The following is a 17,636-nucleotide window of genomic DNA, read 5'->3' on the forward strand; positions in this document are numbered from 1 at the left end:
GAGAAGGTCCCTGTGGAACATAATACCCTGGACCATATTTAAGCTCTTATGAGGTGTGATGGTAACAGAAACATCCCCAAGCTTGTAACAAGCGAGTAATGCCCGTGACTGGGCAGAGGATGGTGTTTTTATCGAGACTGACCTTGACCGCATTTTTGATAAGCCGTCCACCTCCCCAAGCTTTTCCTCTAAACGCTCTACAAAAAAAACTGAGGCTTCATCGAGACAATGGGGTCCCCATCAGCTCTCATACATACGAGGTACCAGGGCGAATAAGGTTCGCTGCCATCATTAGCCTGGCGTTCCTCCCATGGTGTGGCCACGGAGGGGAACGATTTAGGATCACACTTCCTTGCATAGTACTAAGACTTGGCATGCTTAGAGACTGCTAGAGTTTGATCACCAGCAAGTGATGACGTGGTACGCTTCATCGCACGTCATCCGCCCTGATGCCACCCACTCTGACCAGGGCCCCTCCACACAGCAGGATGGCCATTGCTGGGAGTCCCCTTGCCCCAGGGTGACAGGCATCTACGCCTTGGCGTACGTGGGGACTTTACAGCGCAGGCATCAGCAAAGCGATCCCTGTGTAGTCAGGGGCCTACAACCAACATGGCGGCCCCACCACCATGGACTGGCTACCGTGCTGGACATGAGGTGCAAAGAATTTCATGGCCCTAGTCGGCGCAGAAAATGACACTGGATAGTGTGTGGAGGAAAATGCACCCAGGAAGGTGTCCTTGCTCAAGAGATGGAGGATGAGCGGGACTGCAACGCCACAATGAGAAAGTGGGCTAAAAGATCTCAATGCACAAGGGACACAATGCACCATGTAAGGCACCCTTCCCCAATTGGGTTGTTCTTCGGGAAAATTTTGAAAAATGGAGGTCAAACTCTACAGGGGACCATCACATAAAGGTGTGAGACTCCTTTTAGTCGCCTCTTATGGCAGGCAGGAATACCTCGGGCCTACTCTAACCCACGGGCATGCAGAGGGGGAGCAGTAGTTGGAGAGACTTGCTATGCTATCACAGTGAAAAATGTTATGTGCACTCCAGAAGTTATAACAAATTTATTGTCTGTGAGCAGTTTGACTGAACAAGGAATCTCAGTTGAATGTAGTAGTGATCACTGTAATATTTTTAGCAAGAACCAAGAATTGGTTGCAACTTCAGATCTTATTAATGGTGCTTGTAAGCTGAACATTGACAGGAGACTTTTTTTTCCCAGAATGGTTACTGCATGATGTAGTTGGCATACAGAAGATGGATGGTACAACATATAGCAGCCTTAAGAAGGAAGCAATGGATTGCAGAAAATGGAGATGCAAAGGACCTGCTAAAATAGCAGAAAACTGATGATGATGATGATGAAACGCAAACGATCTCATAAAAATGAAAGATGGTACTGTTGAAGGTGTGGTGTGTGAATATATTAATATTTGCAAGCAGAATTACATGGTGTGTAATGAGGGAAACCAAACAAGACAGCTTTCCCCACATTAGACAGTACAGCTACTAACCCACTTGAAGTTACACACACAGATCACTGTGGAGTAACGGCATTTATGTCATTAGATGGTACAAAGTATTTTCTCTTTTCAGAAGATAATCATAGCTAAATGAGATCTGTGTATTCTCTAAAGACAAAAGGATGAAACTTGTGAAAATTTTCAGGAACTTCTAAAAATGGCAGAAATTCAACAAGAAAGGTAAATCAAAAGAGTGAGGAAAAGACTCATAAAATGTTTTGTATGGAGTGTTTTTCTGTGTGGGGCTGAAACATGGACTTTGAGGAAGAAAGACAGAGAAAGGCTGGAGGCTTTTGAGATGTGAAAATGGTAGGGGATGGAAAGAATAAGTTGGATGGGCGGCGTAAAAAATGAAGAGGCACTGAGAAGAGTGGGAGAGAAAAGACAGTTACTAGATGTAATAAAAACAAGAAAAAGAAGTTGGATTGGGCATGTATTAAGAAAGAGTGGTGGACTGATAAAAACAGCTTTATAAGGTTATGTAGAAGGGAAAAGGAAGTGAGGAAGTAAGAGATTTCAGATACTGGATGACGTGATGGACAGTACGACATACAGCACCCTTAAGATGGAAGCAATGGATTGCAGAAAATGGAGAGGCAAAGGACCTGATAATATAGCAGAAAACTGATGATAATGAAATTCAAATGATTTTGTAAAAATGAAAGATGCTTCTGTTGAAGGTGTCGTGTGTGAATACATTAAAATTAATAATCGCAAGCAGATTTACATGGTGTTTAATGAAGGAAACCAAACAAGACAGCCTTCCCCACATAAGGCAGTACACTACTAACCCACTTGAAGTTACACACACAGATCACTGTGGAGCAACGGCATTTATGTCATTAGGTGGTGCAAAGTAATTTCTCTTTTTGGAAGATAATCATAGCTAAATGAAATCTATGTATTTTCTAAAAACAAAGGATGGAACTTGCAAAAATTTTCAGGAACTTCTAAAAATGGCAGAAAATCAACAAGAAAGGTAAATCAAAATAGTGAGGACAGATAGTATCAAAACTTGCATAATAGAAATTTTTGCCCTGTGTTGAAAAAGCATGGGATTATACATCAACTGACTAATAGTTATATACTGGAACAAAATGGTTCAGCAGAGAGGTTGAACAGAACGGTGGTAAAGAAAGCAAGAGGTACACTACTTGATGGTAAACTTGATAAAAGGTTTTGGGCTGAAACTGTTAATAGTGCAGTATGTTTGTGCAATAGGTCAGGAAGTTCAGGTTAGGGAACAAATCATCATATGTATTAAACATTAGTTGTCTCATGATAATTGGAAGCAAGATCATGATGCATGTTTGTAAAGTTATGAGGACAAACTAGGATACAAAGGCACAAGAAAAGATCTTAGTGGGATACAGCAACATGTCAGATGGAGTACCCAACAAATGTGGAGAAGATCCTTTCCAAATCTAATGCAGAAGAATGGAAATGTGCTATTAATGAAAAGATACAAGGTTTTGACGATACTTGGGAAGTGGTAGATCTTAAAGAAAGTGCTACTGTTGTGCAGTGGAAATGGGTAGTTAAGAAATGAAAAATCACTAGTGAAAGTAAAGTGCAGCATCATGCCATGTTAATGGCAAGGGGTTTAACTCAAAAACCTGGAACTGATTATGACGAAACCTTCTCACCTGTCGTAAGGCAATCTACACTTCTAATGTCTATCTGTTGTTTAAACATCACCCATCTTTGTCTGAAGACAGCTTTTTAAAATAGTATTATCACATAGGAAGTTTTTATAAAGCGACCTGGAGGTTTTAATCCTTGCAATGATAAAGCAAAAATTTAAAATTAAAAAGAAGTAGCCCAGTGTATAGTTCATACAGTGTGTGGAATCAAAGACTAAATGATGTTTTAAATTATTTGAGTTACAAAGGTCTACACTAAGATGATGTTTGTTTTAAAACTCAAGGACAAACGCTTAATTACTATGGCAGCTTACGTGTTGATGATTTTTATGTTTTCTCAAAAGACATGTGAGGCTATGACAAGTGTGTCACTTCATTTAATGATAATCACAGTGCAATAAATAAGGTTGATTCTTCAAATCATAAAAAGTCAAAGCAAATTGATTACAGATGTCATTATATAAGAGAAGTTGTACAAGCAGTGTATTTACAAACAAGTAATATGTCAGCAGACAAAATGACATTGGGTTTTAGAAAAGAAAAAGATAATGAATTTATGAACTTCACAGGTCAAGACTTTTTACAGTATGTCATGAATCATTCAGTACAATACAGTGTGGAAGTTCCTTTTAACCTGAAGTAGTCTAATAAAGTGTACAGTAATATGTTCACTAGTGTTCTCTACAGAAGTAATTTACTGGCAATATGCACATAGTGAACGCATTATTGTGGCCAAGATAGATACGAAGCCCACACCTACTACAGTAGTACAAGTTTATATGCCAACTAGCTCTGCAGATGACGAAGAAATTGAAGAAATGTATGATGAAATAAAAGAAATTATTCAGATTGTGAAGGGAGACGAAAATTTAATAGTCATGGGTGACTGGAATTCGAGTGTAGGAAAAGGGAGAGAAGGAAACATAGTAGGTGAATATGGATTGGGGGACAGAAATGAAAGAGGAAGCCGCCTGGTAGAATTTTGCACAGAGCACAACATAATCATAACTAACACTTGGTTTAAGAATCATGAAAGAAGGTTGTATACATGGAAGAACCCTGGAGATACTAAAAGGTATCAGATAGATTATATAATGGTAAGACAGAGATTTAGAAACCAGGTTTTAAATTGTAAGACATTTCCAGGGGCAGATGTGGACTCTGACCACAATCTATTGGTTATGACCTGTAGACTAAAACTGAAGAAACTGCAAAAAGGTGGGAATTTAAGGAGATGGGACCTGGATAAACTGAAAGAACCAGAGGTTGTACAGAGATTCAGGGAGAGCATAAGGGAGCAATTGACAGGAATAGGGGAAATAAATACAGTAGAAGAAGAATGGGTAGCTTTGAGGGATGAAGTAGTGAAGGCAGCAGAGGATCAAGTAGGTAAAAAGACGAGGGCTAGTAGAAATCCTTGGGTAACAGAAGAAATATTGAATTTAATTGATGAAAGGAGAAAATATAAAAATGCGGTAAGTGAAACAGGCAAAAAGGAATACAAACGTCTCAGAAACGAGATCGACAGGAAGTGCAAAATGGCTAAACAGGGATGGCTAGAGGACAAATGTAAGGATGTAGAGGCCTATCTCACTAGGGGTAAGATAGATACCGCCTACAGGAAAATTAAAGAGACCTTTGGAGATAAGAGAACGACTTGTATGAATATCAAGAGCTCAGATGGAAACCCAGTTCTAAGCAAAGAAGGGAAAGCAGAAAGGTGGAAGGAGTATATAGAGGGTCTATACAAGGGCGATGTACTTGAGGACAATATTATGGAAATGGAAGAGGATGTAGATGAAGATGAAATGGGAGATACGATACTGCGTGAAGAGTTTGACAGAGCACTGAAAGACCTGAGTCGAAACAAGGCCCCCGGAGTAGACAATATTCCATTGGAACTACTGACGGCCGTGGGAGAGCCAGTCCTGACAAAACTCTACCATCTGGTGAGCAAGATGTATGAAACAGGCGAAATACCCTCAGACTTCAAGAAGAATATAATAATTCCAATCCCAAAGAAAGCAGGTGTTGACAGATGTGAAAATTACCGAACAATCAGTTTAATAAGCCACAGCTGCAAAATACTAACACGAATTCTTTACAGACGAATGGAAAAACTAGTAGAAGCCAACCTCGGGGAAGATCAGTTTGGATTCCGTAGAAACACTGGAACACGTGAGGCAATACTGACCTTACGACTTATCTTAGAAGAAAGATTAAGGAAAGGCAAACCTACGTTTCTAGCATTTGTAGACTTAGAGAAAGCTTTTGACAATGTTGACTGGAATACTCTCTTTCAAATTCTGAAGGTGGCAGGGGTAAAATACAGGGAGCGAAAGGCTATTTACAATTTGTACAGAAACCAGATGGCAGTTATAAGAGTCGAGGGACATGAAAGGGAAGCAGTGGTTGGGAAGGGAGTAAGACAGGGTTGTAGCCTCTCCCCGATGTTGTTCAATCTGTATATTGAGCAAGCAGTAAAGGAAACAAAAGAAAAATTCGGGGTAGGTATTAAAATTCATGGAGAAGAAATAAAAACTTTGAGGTTCGCCGATGACATTGTAATTCTGTCAGAGACAGCAAAGGACTTGGAAGAGCAGTTGAATGGAATGGACAGTGTCTTGAAAGGAGGATATAAGATGAACATCAACAAAAGCAAAACAAGAATAATGGAATGTAGTCTAATTAAGTCGGGTGATGCTGAGGGAATTAGATTAGGAAATGAGGCACTTAAAGTAGTAAAGGAGTTTTGCTATTTGGGGAGCAAAATAACTGATGATGGTCGAAGTAGAGAGGATATAAAATGTAGGCTGGCAATGGCAAGGAAAGCGTTTCTGAAGAAGAGAAATTTGTTAACATCCAGTATTGATTTAAGTGTCAGGAAGTCATTTCTGAAAGTATTTGTATGGAGTGTAGCCATGTATGGAAGTGAAACATGGACGATAAATAGTTTGGACAAGAAGAGAATAGAAGCTTTTGAAATGTGGTGCTACAGAAGAATGCTGAAGATTAGATGGGTAGATCACATAACTAATGAGGAAGTATTGAATAGGATTGGGGAGAAGAGAAGTTTGTGGCACAACTTGACCAGAAGAAGGGATCGGTTGGTAGGACATGTTCTGAGGCATCAAGGGATCACCAATTTAGTATTGGAGGGCAGCGTGGAGGGTAAAAATCGTAGAGGGAGACCAAGAGATGAATACACTAAGCAGATTCAGAAGGATGTAGGTTGCAATAGGTACTGGGAGATGAAAAAGCTTGCACAGGATAGAGTAGCATGGAGAGCTGCATCAAACCAGTCTCAGGACTGAAGACCACAACAACAACATGCACATAAATATAACTCTCAACAGTGATCCCGAAAAGAAATAGAAAATGAGGTCTAACATGGAAATAAAGCATTTCTGGACCTACATCCATATACTACATTTCATTTCTCTGTATGTGAAAAATGCTTCCTGACACACTGGCCATACCTTTATGTTACACCTTGTCTATGGGACTTCAGACTTTATCATAAACTAAAAGGCAGAAAATAAATTTAGTAATGAGTTTAATTCACTGTAACAAAGCCTGTACAACCACCTTTTAGTAGAGATGAGCTCCTATTTCATAGACTAATTTACAGAAGACAGTTTGAACAAAAAATATTTTATTTGTACACTTAATTTATATTTTAGTGCAATGATGAGAGCAATTTTCTTAGGACATTCCAGAATTTGTCTTTATTTTTATTTTATTTCGTTTTATCAAGCCATGATGTTCCACTGTAACTTTAACTTGTTTCGATAGGCTATAACAAATTAAAACTATAAATGATATTGTAGTAACCTAGTGTCCACAAATAACGTTAAACATTTTATTCTTTTGTATTTTCTTTTCATGTATTTTAAGGTACATCAGTGAACCGCATTTGGTGGTGTTCGTACAGATATTTTACTTGCTAGAAAGAATATAATTGGTGGCTTTCAAAAAAATGGCTCTGAGCACTATGGGACTTAACTTCTGAGGTCATCAGTGCCCTAGAACTTAGTACAACTTAAACCTAACTAACCTAAGGGCATCACACACATCCATGCCCGAGGCAGGATTCGAATCTGCGACCGTAGCGGTCGCGCGGTTCCAGACTGAAGCGCCTAGAACCGCTCGGCCGGCTGGTAGCTTTCAGATTTACACATACATACGCACCAGTTTTCTGTACAATGGAACTATGCAGTTTACTTGGTGCAATGCATTAAAAATCTCGGTAAAGTTTCGGGAATTGTAACGTCGGCGTTGTAAAGACATTACAGAAACAAAAACCAATATTCGTAACTGTATTAAAATGAAAAATAGCTACAAATCCATTTTATCTTAGGAAAGTGCGTACGTTTCTGGTTAAACTGTGTACTGATTTGGAGTAGACAAAATTTATTAATGTATACGCTAACGTCGCAACACTCAAAAGAAATGAGAAGTATCCAAACACGTTTCATTGCTACTCCCTCGGTGTACAATAAATTTAGTTTAGCTATTACAGTTCAACTTGGGTTCTCAATCTTTTCTGGATAAAAAACGAAAGACAAGCAATTTGCCGACCTCCTCGTTGCCGAAAGGCATCTGTTTGGCAAATGGCAAGGCCACAAGCTAGAAGCTACGTTGGTTCATTTGTTATCTCACAGAATACTCTCTAGCGGACTGACAACATTCCGCGCGGAAATTTCAGTTCATAAAAATTCTGTCTAAAGAAACCATTTGTGTGTATGTTTTTGTTCACTTACCTTATAATAATTTAAAACGTCTCCCAGGATTCTTGTTATACTAATTTAGTCGCAATGATATTGTCTGAAACTTTGAATAATAAATTCGGTACGATAAGGTGCATCTGTGGAATACGATAAGGTGCATCTGTGGAATACAGGAAATCTTTGGGAGTGGAGTTTATAAACAAAAACTTAGTTTGTTGAACTGTTGCGTAAACGGCAAGAAACAAGGCAGATTTTATTTTAAAGTACCGTTTGAATTAACTAAAAAGGCTAAAATGTTTCGGGAAGAACTGGATCAAGATAGTGGTTACAGCATTGTACTTTTCCTCGTGGAGAATGTGCGAAATACGCCGGAACTCAGAAAGCTGGTGATTAGTGGTGGTTTGGAGTGTTGTATCGTAAAACCAAGTTTAATTGTAAATCCGTTTCAAGTGGTGGTTGCCGCAAACAAAGCAGTGATATCAATGGGGCGCGGAAAAATGAGTACGAGGAACATATATACCGAAATTTTGTATAACTTATCGCCAACTAAGCAGATTTCCCAGTCGCTAATAAAATTTGGGATAGATGATAAAGAAGATCGTATTCTTGTTTGTGTTTTGGAGAAATGCGGTGAAAAGAAAGCGGAGGAAGTGTTGGAAAAAATTCAAGGCGATGAATGCCCTATAGACCAACTAAGCAAATTTACGGATGTAATGCTTGTCAAGAAAACGTACAAAATCAACGACAGTGAATGCTATTCATCTAATATTTTAGACTCCGTTGTCAGTCGGATTTCTACTAAGGAAATAGTTGTATGATAGTTTTACTACAAATCATGCTGTAGATCTACTTATTCTAATACGTCAGGGAGATTGTTTTATAATATCAAAAACTTGTCAACAATCTCATGTTGATTCAATGGATGTACAGTTTGCTGAGGAAAGATGAATCCAAAAATATAAAAAGTGATTAATGGACTTCTTATGAATTTCAACGTTTTATGTTGAAAGCACTTTTATGCATGCATGTCAGTGTTGGACTGGTTTTTTTTTGTGTGTGTGTGTGTGTGTGTGTGTATGTGTGTGTGTGTATATGTATGTAGGGGGGGGGGGGGGGGTGATGCAAAATTTATGATGAAGGCTGAAAGTGTAGAAAAGATTCTTCCCTAAGACAATATTTAAGCAGCCTGTGATGTCACTAATAGGCACAGAGTTGGTCATTTGACACACAACCACTACTGGAGTTTAAATGATACAATTTACAATATTACCATTCAATAAGGGCTAATAATGAAAATAATAAGAGTATGAACTTTTTGTACAATTTGTTTGCTGTGGCTTTACTTTGAGCAATTTGACACTATAGTTACACATTGTGATCTGGAGTTGATTAACGGTAAGCAGGAGAAATTGTTCACTTACATAAACAGTTTAGCCTGAAATTATAATCAGATGATAAAAATCTAAGGTTTTGCCTTCATATTACTATTACTGGTTTACATAAATGGACAGAATTACAGCAGTTTGTCCGTATAAGTTGCAGTGCCATGCAAACAATCTGGCTTTTCACAAAATGATATTTTGTCATAAGTGAAAGTATTCGATTAATGAAAGGTCTTTGTTATCTGCAAATATATCTCACAGAAAAATGCTTGCGATGTGTTTTTCAGTGGAACAGCTCACTGCCTTTGTAATGTAAAAATTTCTTTGTCACCAATTGATAGTCTGTTTTTATGTGCAAGAACTACTAAAGCTTTTGTAGATATTGCCAGAGTCTGGTAGATGTTTCAATGCAACTTAAAGAAGAAAATATAAAATGTGATATATACACAGTAAGAGATGTTTCCAATAAGATTTGTCTCTTGCTAGAATGACACAGAAATAACAGAAGAGTATACATCGAAAGTATAAAATAATTTACAGGTATAACAAAACAGGTGCAAACAGTATGGCTTACATTCAGTTTCGCCAACATGGCCCGATTGCGCTATAAAATGGAAATAATAGAATAAAGAGCTGTAATTGTCATCAAGTAAAATACAAAAATAACAGGCATTTTGGCCATGTTGCAATGGCTGTCCTTAGGGACAAACATCAATTATTTTACATGGTGACGCATCAGCACACCTGAAGGTTGACGAGGAATGGAAGTAGACATTAATAAAAAAATAAAAATTTTTTTGTATGAAGTGCAAAACCTTATAATTTTGTCATTTGTGTATTTACATTACATATTACATTTGACACATTGTAAATGTAACTGTCACTGAGATAATATCTGAATAAAATATATTTTGAAAAAAGAAGAAAATGATCCATGAGCTAAGGCAGATAAGATACATTGTTATATCCAAAGAGAAATGTTTTAAATTAGTCTAAGAAAAATAAGTACTTTGTATTAGTAACATGGGTTTTTATCACAGATTCCTGATGTTTCATCAGCCATTTAATGTATTTTCTTAACAACTTCAAACTTGTATCCACATTTCTACATTACACAAACAAAAAATATCTTAAATTGCTTATCATACTTGCAGGCAAAAGATTTTGTTTGTTTACTGCAAATGAAAATTGTGTCCTTATCTGAAGTAGTACTAAGTATCACAGTTCTAACTGTAATTATCACAGGATCATGATTGAAGGTAAACACTTGTTTGCACATAATAAACTTGTTTTAAAATTTCAAAAACAGTGATGACAGAAAAATTATCTTAACAAGTTACAAATATATTGATTATGGAATCTGAGGTGACACACACCAGTACTTTGTACCTGCATAAGGCAAATAAATGACCTAGAATTAAAATCTAGGAACTATGACTCTGGCCCTGTGGACTCTTGATAGTTTCACTGTAAAGTGAAAGAAACCTAAAATAATTTGTAAACAGTTACGAACTTAGTTTTCAGAAAGCAAGTAGTAATCGCATAGCACAGCAAATACCGAGATAGTGTGTTGATTCCATCTTCTGTATTATATGCAACATAAATAAAAAAAATTTAAAAAAATGTTGTGATGGAAACTATTTTTCTGTAATTGGAACAAGGATGTCTAAAGATAGATATTTTTGAAAATAGAGAAGGTGAAATGAAGGGATTCTGTTTCTAAAGTATGGTTTTCTTTTACAAAGAAAAAAATGCAGCTTTTATGGGGCAAACTTTTGTGGGTACATGAATGAGAATAAATTTACTTCAAAAATGATTTGTTCATTACTTGCGCAATGCAGGAAATTCACATATTAAGTTTGGAAGCAGCATTGTTATTAGAAGTGACAGAATTCAGATAAATGAATTTAAATTTCACAAGTGAGAATGGTTTGTTTAAGATGGCCATGGCAAATAATTCTGCAGAGTACTTACACATCAGTAACAGTACACAAGGAAGACTAAGTAGTAATGAGCAATATATTTTTCTAGTTCCTTCTGAACTTTTCACCATTATTACACTTAAGTGGGGAGGGGGGGATTGTCAACAGTGAATAAATTTCTGTGTCAAAAAACATGATGATAATATGGCTTACTCACAAGTTCTTAAAAAAAAGAAAAAATTATAAAAAAAGAGGGGGATTATCTTATGCAGGTACAACACCCAATCTTCCAATTCTACTTTTTACACATAATTATGATATTTGAACTTTTTTCCATGAATGTAGATTTTATATTTCTATCTTGACTTAAAATAAAATAACAGAATAATCAAAAATACACTATGGAGACTGTGTACTTTCATATTACTACAGGTCAACTCCTGTTGTCGCATCGCACACTGGACTGTGTTACAAAACTAGGAATAAAATTATTTTAAAAAGCCAACAATAACAATTGAAACATTCAGTGTAGAAAAATTTTAGGGTGTTATGTTAAGTCATAATTCACTTTCTACGTTAATGTATCAGGCAATTGCAAGTAGCTTTTCCTGTAGTTATCTATGGTAACTAAAATTATATGATACAGTGAAAATAGGATTGATTTGTGCATTGTTTAACAAGTGGCTATACAATAGTGCACATGGTCTACATAAATTATGTTGCATTATTACAAGTAAGTCTGGTGCTTTGGACTTTGTCTGTTACTGTGAACATACAGTCATTCAGCAGTACTTGACAATTAAGCACTACGCAACAACAATTTCTGAGGGGAAACAACAATGGGAAAGTTAATTGTGTGAGTAATAACATCATCAGAAGAGGAAAATTACATTTAGGAATTATCACTTTCTGAATCTGAATAACGTAATTTATACACAAATAAATGTACATATAGTAAATGTCATCTTTGATTATTTAATACATCTGCAACTGGTAAAACTTCCATCAAGAAAATTTGTACATTTAATGGCTGAATTCAGTGCTGAAACATATGAATGATTGTAATATGCTCTAAGACTAGTTTGTATAGTTACTTTTTTGTCCATGGTTTCTACTGCTGTTAGCACAAAGCTCCTTGCTGCAATATTAAGTACTTTATCATCTATTTTGCATAATTTGTCTGCTGTTGTAACAAATAATATTGCACATCACATCTGCGTTTCATACAAAGCATTATGCTATAATCCAATAAAAGCATGAGATGGAACAGTTGATGTATTTTCTGTAACCACTCTACAGCTTTTTATACGGTGTGTCTGCTTGTGTGTGTCGATGTAGGGGAGGGGGGGGCAGGGGTTAGTAGGGGTTTATGGCTTGTGTAAGTACAGTTCTATAATAAAACTACACATTTCTTATGCTCTATAAAGCATCTGACTAATGAAATGCTTTAACAGTCGAAAATGTGTTCAGTATAACTAGAAAAAAAACATTTTGTGTGGTTTCACGGAATGGAACTTCAAGATTACCTACTGTGTATACCCGTTTTCCTGCTAGAATACCTGCACAAGCAATCATCATTAATTTTTATCATTCCTGAGAAATATTTGCACACTTTTTACTGTACATGGTAAAATTACTTGGAGCATCATTTTCTACATTTGACTATCATGTATGATCTCGTTCAGTATGTTACATAGTTCTCAAATCAACTGGCCTGAAAATCTATGAACTATAATAAAAACAAATAGAATGTGACAGCGCCATTATACTTGTACATATTTTGGAGTTTCACATTTAGTACCATCACAGTACAGGAGAAAACATGTGCAGTCTGAAAATTTGAAGCAAGTCATCTCTTTGGATCAATGGAATACACACTAATTGAAGTGTCCACACAGCCAGCAGCCAAACAAACTCTATATGGGTGAAATGCAAGGCAGCTAACAGCACCAATACGTGGACCCATAAAGCCTTCATGATATTTGATTGTGTTAAGAGCATTTCCATCCATTCCATATACATTGATAAACTGGTTCATGGAGCCACTGTAAAGGGGGAAAAAAATCATTGATATTACCTTTGAGTTCACTAGGTATGATCAAAATTTCATTTTCAACTGTTTGTACATTTTAGCTTACTATTGAACATATTAAACAAATATAAAATCAGATGTTGTGGTCTTCAGCTCGAAAACTGGTTTGATGCAGCTCTCATTAATCTATCCTGTGCAAGGCCCTTCATCTCTGAATAACTACTGTAACTTACATCCATTTAAACCTGCTTAGTGTACTCATACTTTTGTCTTCCTCTACAATACCAAACTGACAATTCTTTGATGGCTCAAGATGTGTGCTATCAACCAATCCCTCCCTGTAGCCAAGTTGTACCACAAATTTAGTGCCCAATTTGATTCAGTTTCTCCTGATTGGTTAAGCGATCTAATATTCAGCTACTTCTATAACACTACATTTCAAAAGCTTCTATTGTCTTCTTGTTTGATTTGCTTATTATTCGTATTTCACTTCCGTACAAGGCTACACTGCGGGGAAAAGCCTTCAGAAAAGACTTCCAAACATTTAAATTTATATCTGAAATTAAGAAATTCCTCTTTCGAAAATGCTTTCCTTGTTGTAGCTAGTCTGCATTTTATACCAGCTCAGTTTTAGCAATCATTTATTTTGGTGCCAAAAAGCAACACTGATCTGCAACTTTTAGTGTCTCTTTTTCTAATCTAATTCCTTAGTATCCCCTGATTTGATTTGACTACATTTCATTACCATTGTTCTACTTTTGTTGATTCTCATTTTACAACCTCTTTTCAAGACACTTATCAATACCGTTCAACTGCTCTTCCAGGTCCTTTTATGTCTCTCAATAACAATGTCATGGGCAAATCTCAAAGTTTTCAACACTTGTGACCAAGCAAGCCGAGATACTTTTACTTCCCCTCTTGTTTTGACGTCTGCCTCCTTAAAGTTCATTTTTTTCACATCCGACTAATTACCATTAACATACGTGAATAAAATCTGCATTTTTGTAAAAGGGAAAAGTTGGCCCTAAGTTTTAAAGAATACAGCACCACATCTAATTTTGACTATTCCTAGTTAATACTTTTGTTATATGGTGAAATCAGAAATTTTCGTAACTTAAATTCTATTGTTGATGAATAAACAAATATAAATTCTGTACTAATTATAAACATTTGGAGGAACAACTAATAATATTCTTAAAGGATCTATTTGGCTCTGTTCGAAAACATGTTAGCAAAGCCAGCCCTTAATTAATTCCTAAGTAATTAACAGTTTTGTCAAGAGTATTGTTTGTGTAATGATATCTGTTAATTTAACCATTTAAACAAATAATTCGGCCTAGCTCTTGTAGCCGAATAAACTGTTAAAAATATGCAATTTTGTCAATGTGTGCAGTTAACTGAAGGAGTTAAGTTTTAAATGCAATTTCTGTAAATCAAACATCAAACAATGTGTAGTTTCAGTGCCTATTACTATGAGAGTATATGAGGGCCCGATTTCTGGTCTTGAGACAGTCAGTCCAAGGCTGAGTTTTAGACAAGAAACCAGTGTTGGTTAGAACAACCATAATGCACCAACTTAACTGTGAAATAAGTGTAACACAATTAGGCCGTCTGTTAAAACAATGACAGTGTTTGTTCAATTTATTTTAAAGACTGTGAAATGGGTGGTTAGGCAGTTATTGCTTGTAGATGTTCAATAGTAAACTATTGTAGCAGTATGTGGATGTCTGCCTGGAACCTATTAATGAGGATTATCGAAAGTTAAACAATAGTGCACTGGCCATATAACAGTCAACAGTGAAAGTAAAGAACTGTGAAAAACAAAAGTGCACTTGTCAGCTACATCATTTAAAGTAATCAGTGTTGAACTTCCACCCCCATTTTTCCGACAGTATAGCAACACAGTACGTCGACACAGAGGACAATCAAGATGAAGTAAAGCAGGTGAACGTCACACACTGTAAATGTGTTCTTGCTATAAACATAAGTTTGCCTTTCTTTAACCTATCACTAAGGTAAGGGTCAGTATTGCCTTGCTTTTCTTAATTTCTCCAGAACCCAATGTGACCTTCACTGATGTCGGCTTCTATCAGTTTTCCATTCTTCTGTAAATATGTAGTGTCAATATTTACCTTATGTAAGTCTTCCAGGATTGGGTCAGATGGTAGAAACCTTAACGTAATCCAGCCTAATGTTGAAAACGATGGTCATGCTGGAGGAAGTGGAAGAGACATTTAAGTCCAGCAGTCTGATAGTTTGATAAACTTCAGCAAATCGGAAATGTTTTTTGTTACCGAAGTGGCTGAATATGAAAGTAGTTTTTTCCCTCACAATGTGCAATTCACACAGGTATGTACATCCTACAAAGCAGATTAAAGCATTTTTTCCAAATAATTTCAGTTTAGACATGATGGTAAACACCAAACTGAAAAGTACCCCTGGGGGCAGGTAATCCTCCAGCACTGGAAACAGTGGTGCAACTAGGGTATCATCAGACCACAAGGAACTCAAAAGATCAATTTATATAGTGTCGGAGTTCCTAGAATGTCTGGCGTATGACCTAAGCAAAAATATTAATTACAAACATGCAACATCACTTTAAAAACAATGACATACTAAAACAAATAACATAACAATGAAAATAGAACACACATACAGGGATATTTAAATTTGCAATCTTTCGGAGCCAGTGGGTCCTTCTCCTGGCAGAATGATTGAATGGGAAGGAAGAGGGGTGAAGGAAAAGGACTAGTGAGGTTTATGAAACCTTTTTAGAAAATTATCGAAGAGGATAAAGTCTTTGCCCTACAATTTTGGGCCAATATTAGTTGGACCATGTGGCAGTAAGTGACCAAAACTTCACCGAAATAATGCCTATAAGAGTAAGAAGATACCTCAACATTGGTTTGGGTCACTTTTTAGCCAAAATGAAACACAACTGTCAACTAAAATACTAAATCCAAAAATTAAAAAATATTCCTATAACTGGCTTTCATCAGCTAATGAAAGAAATTGTTAATAAGACAAAAGGACGATGGGAGATGGAATGAGATCAGAGAAGCTACAGTAGAGGGCAAGGGAACTAGAAAAAACATGAAGAAGGAGAAGATACAGATGGTGAATGAAGTGACACATCATGGATTAACACCCAGGAATAAATGGAATTCTAAAAAAAAAGGGGGGGGGGGCGCAATTGACAAGAAAAGAAAACAGTAACATTATCAGGAAAGACTCTCAGAAAATTATGAAGTTCAACAAGAAAATGGAGGAAACATACCAAATTAAAAAAGAAGAATAATAAGGATTTTTTACAAAATATTTTTTCGAGATTCAAACCAATGAATATTCATTTAAGGGGATTGGTTCCTCTAAACTGTGAGGTACCAACACTGCAACAAATAGATCAATAAATTACTGTGCCAAAAGGAAACTTGGAGGGGGGGGGGGGGTGCATTAGCTGAGATGTGGAAAAAGGCAGGTAATTGGCAGCAGCAAGCTTTAATACAGAATTATTAAAGAATGCTTGAAAAATAAATATTGGATGACTGGAAATAAGCCCCTGTCTGCCCCATTGCACAGGAAAGAAGACAAGAGAGATGTCAAGAAATACAAAAGCATTGCTTATATTTTGTTTTGTCTCGTTTAACATGTTATCTATTTTAAGAAATAGAGTATGATCCAGACAGACAATATTGTGTAAGATATAGGCCACATTATCTAGGGGCCACTCTTGACAGGGTGCTTGGCTTAAAAGAGCATTTGCTGAAAATTGTCACTAAGATGAAGAGAAGAAATAACATCTTGCAGAAACGTGGTGGTATGACTTGGGGTGCATCAGCTCCAGCAATAAGAACTTCTGCTCTTGGGTTGGTGTACCCTGCGGAAGAATATTGCACAGCAGTCTGGATCAACAAGCCATACACCAAACTTGTCGACATGCAGCTCAACCAGTTTATGTGCATTATCACAGAAACAATCTGAAACATTCCAACTTTCTGGTCGCCTATTCACAGTCATTTAACTCACTCATTTTTGCAGTGAGAATCTGCTCTCAATAAGGAGTTTATAAAAATACCTGGGGATCCCTGTACTTGATGACGTTTCTGCATGAATAAAACCAGAAATATGGTAGAACAATGCTATTCCAGAACAGCTTAAGATGCTCTGCATCTCATCCAGGTCACCAGGTTTTGAACAGCACTACAAGATCTGTTCTGCGTTCAACAAAATAAGCACAAATAAAGGAAGATGTGCTGACTCAATGTCAGAATGACAAGCTGTTCAGCATATCACACGAGTGTGCCCAAAATGCTCATTTCCTGGCAATCCATAGTAGTTCCTGATAGATGGTGAGAGAAAAACTGCTTTATTCTCACACCTTTCTGCTATGTTATAC

At 36.7% G+C, this 17,636-nt stretch overlaps 2 protein-coding genes across 3 annotated transcripts in view; one reads left to right on the forward strand and one right to left on the reverse strand.

The window, feature by feature from the left end:
- Nucleotides 1–8,085: 8,085 nt before the first annotated feature.
- On the forward strand, nucleotides 8,086–12,482 carry LOC124596649 (EKC/KEOPS complex subunit TPRKB-like). Its single transcript, XM_047135884.1, has one exon. It carries the CDS (start codon nucleotides 8,198–8,200, stop codon nucleotides 8,720–8,722), a length of 525 nt encoding a protein of 174 aa, XP_046991840.1. The 5' UTR covers nucleotides 8,086–8,197; the 3' UTR covers nucleotides 8,723–12,482.
- The window catches only part of LOC124596648 (regulatory-associated protein of mTOR), a 320,526-nt gene continuing 312,096 nt past the window's right edge, over nucleotides 9,207–17,636 (reverse strand). For both annotated transcript variants that reach the window (XM_047135883.1, XM_047135882.1), the window contains one exon: nucleotides 9,207–13,253. In XM_047135883.1, coding sequence (XP_046991839.1) covers nucleotides 13,058–13,253 — 196 coding nt within the window. In that variant the 3' untranslated portion in view covers nucleotides 9,207–13,057. The remainder of the gene's footprint in view (nucleotides 13,254–17,636) is intronic.

Source organism: Schistocerca americana, chromosome 2 (genome assembly GCF_021461395.2).
Source record: "Schistocerca americana isolate TAMUIC-IGC-003095 chromosome 2, iqSchAmer2.1, whole genome shotgun sequence".
NCBI classification, from domain to species: Eukaryota; Metazoa; Arthropoda; class Insecta; order Orthoptera; family Acrididae; genus Schistocerca; species Schistocerca americana.

Bases quoted from the DNA above. Each gene is read 5' to 3' on its own strand.
- LOC124596649 (XM_047135884.1), top strand. From the start codon at position 8,198: ATGTTTCGGGAAGAACTGGATCAAGATAGTGGTTACAGCATTGTACTT.